Source organism: Fundulus heteroclitus, chromosome 23 (assembly GCF_011125445.2).
Source record: "Fundulus heteroclitus isolate FHET01 chromosome 23, MU-UCD_Fhet_4.1, whole genome shotgun sequence".
Classification (NCBI taxonomy): domain Eukaryota; kingdom Metazoa; phylum Chordata; class Actinopteri; order Cyprinodontiformes; family Fundulidae; genus Fundulus; species Fundulus heteroclitus.
This window is the reverse complement of record NC_046383.1, coordinates 13,121,187-13,127,186: the sequence shown is the minus strand read 5'-3', so window position 1 is coordinate 13,127,186 and position 6,000 is coordinate 13,121,187. Positions and strand designations below refer to the sequence as shown.

Below are 6,000 nucleotides of genomic sequence, written 5' to 3'. Positions count from 1 at the left end.
AAAGGAAAGAAAGACAAAAAAAGACGTTTTGGCACGCAGGGCTTTTTACTCTGAAAGTCCCCTCCGGAAGCGCTGCCGGTGTGGCTCCGTGCGTCTTGACGCAGCTGGAGCGCCAGTCACCATGGTGGTGGCATACAACAGAACACGGCCAGCCAGCGGCGCACCGATTCCCACTTTTAGCTGTCCGCAAACGCCAGTAAAATGACTTTCCTCTGCGAACGCGACGACTTTTGACGTTTCGCGACGGACGCCATGTTGCTGCGGGCAGGTTAGCCGGTAGCCGTTAGCCTCCTCCTTTTGTTTACCGGACCGTTTGTGGGATTTCTCCGCGTCGCTAGCAGAATGCCGAGGGAGACAAGGGATATCTTCACCCGACGCTGGCTTCTACGGCCGGGAGCCGAAGCTTGACAGTTAGAAATCAGCTCGGAGGGACACTTTGATCCGCGTTTCCCCGATTAAAACAAGTTTTTTTTTTTTAGCGAGCAGCCGCCGCGCGGACCGCTGTTGGGGCAGCGGAGAGGGGGGACAGACACCCCGGGAGGACCGCTGGGCTGTCTGGCTCCAGTCGTGGCCTGGCTTCGGGCACTCCCAGCTTCGCAGCCCATCCGACGACAATAACCCGAAACGAAGAGCAGAGACCTGCATCCGTGCGCGCCGATCGCCTGCGGATCCCCGCGGCGCAGCTTTCGGGATAACAGACTGCGCTGCACGCCGCTCTCCAGGACAATGGCGTCTTATGTGGATAACCGCTTTCGGCAGGCGGTGATGATGAATCCGGCGGAGCGGACGCAACAGGTCAGTGGGGCTCATTTACGACTCTGTGGGCTAACAAACGGAACCGGAGGCGGTGGTTTCTGGCGCCGGTCTGCAGCAGATTTAATGCGTGTTTCTGTGTGCGGCTCGGTTTCTGAACCCAGCCGAGATAACCGGGTGATGGTGGGGATCTGACCCGCATGCATGTAGCTCTGCAAGCGTTGCACCCACCCCCCCCCCCCCCCATCCCATGCCTTGCCTTATGCATCAGTGGTCATACAGTGTACTGCATGAGTCTAGATGGGCAGTTGCACCCCCCCTTTTCCCAGAAACAAACAAAAACCATGAGCTGCATCAAGGTTTTGCAGAAGTCTGTTAATGACCCTTAATAATAAATGTCAAAACATGTGAGGCATTTGGCCTGAAGGACCTGTGCATTTTACGCACGACTATATGAAATGGCATCCATCAGGGCGCAGGTGGGGGGGGTGACACCCTGGAACAGTTAAGCCTGTCCATCACAGGGCGAACGGACACGCACACATCACACCCAAGTGTGATTTGGAGAACCGTACGGTTCCTGGGCTGCGGGAGGAAGCCGGTAGTACCCGGAGATCACCCACACATGCACCGGGAGAGCGCCACGCAGAATTAGAACCAGAGGACCCGGCTTGGCCCCACGCTGTGCCGCGCGGCAGTTGAACGTTGTAGGAGCGAAAAATCCAGGTTGTTCCGACTTTAACGTCTGTTTATCGGGTATATTGTTGGAAAGATGCGTAAGGAAGGCCAACTTTTTCTCTGTCTGCATATTAAAGTTTATTAAGCTTTGGTAATTTGTGCTAAAGGTGTTCACCTCCAGTGCATGTGATGTCCAGAAATGGATGCACGTTATGCACCAGTCCCCTTAGAAAAAGATAAAGATCTATGAGCTCGGGCTGCAGGACTTTAAGGAAACAGCCCGTTGCAATACTACCGGGAAATATTGCATTATCAGCTGTGAATTAAATCACACTCAGAATCTAAATCTTATCGCAAAACCCCCCACTGCTCTCATCGAGCTTCAGCATATTGGTCACCACGCTCTCTCTATATATATATATATGAGGTATGAGCACAAAAGGCGGTTCAAGTCTGTGCAAGTGGCCAAATGTGTAATTTGCACGTAGAGTCACATTTAAAAGCCAACAAAATATCGCCTCCAAGCAGTTCTTTGCAATTGCAATATTGCACACATAGGAGTTATGACGTATTATGCAGTAAGGCTGCACACTATATCACAAGTATAGTATCAGTGTGTACAATATTAATATAAAAGCTGCTGAGAACGAGAGGAAGGAAGAAAATGGGCAGGGTTCTCAGCTGATACGTCGTCACCATATTTAAAAAGTATTATCAGTATTAAATCTTCTAATGTGGTGAAGCCCTCATGTAAACTAATGCTTTAATTTGTCTGACTCTCATCGCTCTTACAACTGTGTGCTCACAGACTCGCACTCCTTAGAGCTCCTGAACTCACAAATTTACAAAGTTAAAAGTCTTCTGCTTTACATCTTTTATAGCTTCAAATATAAATCTATTTTGGCACCAAAAATGACATCAGTGCATCGGAGAGCTGCAAACAGATGCCGTTTTTGGCACCGACCGTACACATAATGGGCAATAAATACAATAACACTTAAAACTGTGGGTTACAGACAGAGGCAGGCCCTTTGCCATTGTGTCAATTATGGTGTCGTTGGTGGATTGTTAACTGCCTCAGGCCCATGGTATTTACAGCTTTTTGCAGGCTGTAAATCGAATGGGTGACGGATGCCGACAGTGGTCGGGATCGGGGAAAAGGAAATTGGCGTCATTAGTAGTTTATGATGAAGCTGCTGCAGAAATTATTTTAACTTGTGGCAGATTAGTAATGTTTGCATTCAGTTTGCTTGTAAAATGAAGAAAGGAGCACTGAGATTTGGTTAAAGATGTCGGCTGCATAGGGGAATGTTGGAGACTTTTTTTCTGTAAGGATTTATCTCTCCATGATGTGCCAGTACTGCTAGTGAAGCATTCTTTCCTTACCTGCCAAAAAATGTGTGAAGGAGGTCAATGGTTGACACGTGTTTGCTGGAAAAATCTAGATAAAGACACTTAAATCCAGGACTTCTAGAGAGTCTGCAACAGTGTGAAATTTGATTTAAAGTATGTTCCTGGTCTTCAGAAGTATGGAAAAAATAAAATAAAGTATGTAAATTATGTGTTTCCATGCTATTATGAATCGTCCCATCCATACAGTGTTTCTGACCACCAGAGATCGACCAATGCCGTTTTTTTTAAGGCTGATACCGATTATTTTGATATCAGTCTAGCCGATACCCGATATGTGCTGCCGATTTTCTGTTTTTTTGGGTGAAGCCAATGTTGCTTTTTCTTCCTCCGTTTACATGATAAAGTGATAACAAATGTTACACAAGTCTCAAAACGTGCGTTGCAACCTAGGGCTGGACGATAATTCAATAACTATATATATATATATATATCAATCAATAGACGTATATCATTGAAAAAAAGGTCAATAAAAAGTTCAATAGAATAACAATTTTCCTTCCTTTTGCATTCTAGCCGTGTAGATTGATATTACAGTCATTACATCCTCCCAACCAATCACAAACGCAGACCAAGGAACCAAGCCCCGCCCCCTTCAACGAGTTCAGAGAGCATGCGTTCTTCTTTTTTTTTTTTTTTACTTTCAGTTTTGGTAAAAAGTTGGTTCAATAAAAGGTTTAGTTTGAAATCAGTGTTTCTTTGTGTGTCTGTATCTAAAAATTGGTTGTGAAGCAACAGCGTAAAATGGTCAGGACAGGTGCACGTATCGGCCGATTCCGATACAGGGAAAATTATTTTTGTAAATTTCGGCCCAAAATATCGGCTGACCGACGATTCGATTGAATCTTTACTAATTTTCTATTTAAATGCCTAACCCTGCTGGAATATCTGCAGTATCAGAACTTTAAATCCAGGACAAAACACAAACCGAGCACCACTGGAAGCCTCAGTCTAACATTTTAATCGGATAATTGTGTGAAATCCGTATAAGTTTGACGTGTCCTTCTGGAATGTTTAGTAAACACATCAGTGGTATTTGTCGGATTTTTCTGACAGTGCAAAGCCATGCTGTCAACCCACGTTTTGGGAAGGTATACGTTTTATTTTGCTAACGTCTCTGTGGGGGGAAAAAGAAAAATAAATGTGCAGGAGGACAGGAGCTTCCTGCATGCTTGTCATTTTACATTTGTGATCCACATATTTGTTATTTAATTTTTTTTAGTGGAATAAAAGCCAATGAAAAGGCTGCGGTTCCTCTGCGGAAAGCCAAGATATTTAAAGCTGTGATCTGTGTTTCTCCAAATCATGCCGTTCTGAAACCATATTGGTGTTTCTCAATAGCGACGCGTCTGTTTGCGTCTGGAGGGACTGCAGTGACTCAAACGGGCTTATCCTAACGGTGTTGGCAGGACCTCTCTGTCAGGATTAGCTACCTGATGCAGGGATCTGTCCTTATCTCTGGAGACTCACCGCCGCGGGGCTTGAACCCGCCGCCCCACGCTGTTGTCACATGGCAGCTTAAATAACTGACCACTTGACAGTGTGTGTTCTCGCTGGCTTTATCTGTTTCCTCTTTATTTTTGGTGATTACCGGATGGTACGTGGGATTTCTTTTGGCTGCAGATGGATGAGCCGGAGGAAAGATCAGAAAGGGGTGGGGGTCACTTTTCTGCAGAGCACTGCTTGTTTCTGTCAGTTGTAATGCAAGTTATGATAACAGGACGTGACAATTTTAGTTTTAAAGGCTTCCTCGTGTCCAAATTTAGCTTTCTGTTGCAGAGAAAATGAGTGTTTGGGCTATGAGGCATTTAAATAAAATCATAAGGATCTTCTTGAATAACAATTTCTGATCTCTAGTTTTTTGCATGTTCTGATTTCTATTTAAAAACTTCAATATGAAAACATATAAGACCGACATTGGAGTATTTCTTCCTCACCTTCTTGCCATAAATTGTTTGTTTTAGCCTCACTCTGTCGGTCGGTAAATCTGTTTTTTTTTATTTTTTACCTTTCTCATTAAACGAAGTGAAAACGTTTGGGTAAATATGGGTTGAGCATTAACTAGCAGAACCAAACCATATTCTAGAGCAGAGGTGACCCAGTCAGGTTCTGGAGAAGCAGAGCACCGTCGCTGCGGTTCATTCAGCATTTCTGTTCTCTTCTGGAAATCTTGCTGTCTTTTGAAATCCAAATGAACTCCATAGATGTATAGGTGCTTTTTAAAAAGTAGAGAGGCACGATATATCAGCAATAACATTGGTATCGGCCCATGTTAGTCACATTTTAACTAATATATCGGCATTAACATCGGTATCGGCCCATGTTAGTCATATTTTAACTGATGTATCGGCAGTAATATCGGTATCGGCCCATGTTAGTCATATTTTAACATATCCGTATTGGTCTATAAGTTAAACTGGGCCGATATTAACAGCTGATGTTTATTTCCATCTAGTTGCCCTTTGTGCCTGTGTTTCAAGAGGGGGATTGTGGAGTTCTTAAATGAATCAGAGATGCAATATTGGTTATCGGACATAACATCAATATTAATATCGGGTATAGATACTGGCACAGATTGGTACAGATATTGGTGTAACCCTATTAAAAAGCGTTTTATATCTTCATTTTAAGTACCTTACAGTCTTTCAAAGGGCCCAACTTACAGTATCCTTCACCTGCTAACACTTGTTCTCTGATTGTAAAAAGGTTGGATTTCTGGCTTTCTGATTGGTTGGTTAGCAGTTGGAACTGATTAAAGGTGCATTGCCACATTATATGCAAGGTCAGAATGAATCGATCTATTTATAATGTTGTTTGTACTTAAGACTGTAGAGGTAAGAAGAGCATTACTATTACTATTATTACAGTATATATATATCAGAACGTTTACTCACGTCAGTAAACGCTGCGGTCACATCTGACGATCGGCAACTTGAGTTTCCGCTTCAGTGAATATCAACGTTCATAATGTATTCCCAGAGACATTCCAGTCTTTTCCAGATTGGAATGTTTTTTTTTTTACTCTGGATCTTTGGCCTTTCGTCATTGTTTTCATTACTTCGCTGGGAGATGCTAATAGCCGTTAGCTGCTTCCTTGTTTACCCCCTGCTGCACATGCGCAGAGTCGTACTTCCGTTGTTATTATAAATAAACACAAAG

General features: G+C 43.9%; 1 protein-coding gene across 1 annotated transcript in view; it reads left to right on the top strand.

The window, feature by feature from the left end:
- Window positions 1-83: 83 nt before the first annotated feature.
- Window positions 84-6,000, top strand: part of LOC118557327 (rap guanine nucleotide exchange factor 6) — a 57,457-nt gene continuing 51,540 nt past the window's right edge. Inside the window, exon 1 of the mRNA XM_036127207.1 lies at window positions 84-795. Within this exon, the coding sequence (XP_035983100.1) occupies window positions 727-795 (69 nt within the window). The 5' untranslated portion in view covers window positions 84-726. The remainder of the gene's footprint in view (window positions 796-6,000) is intronic.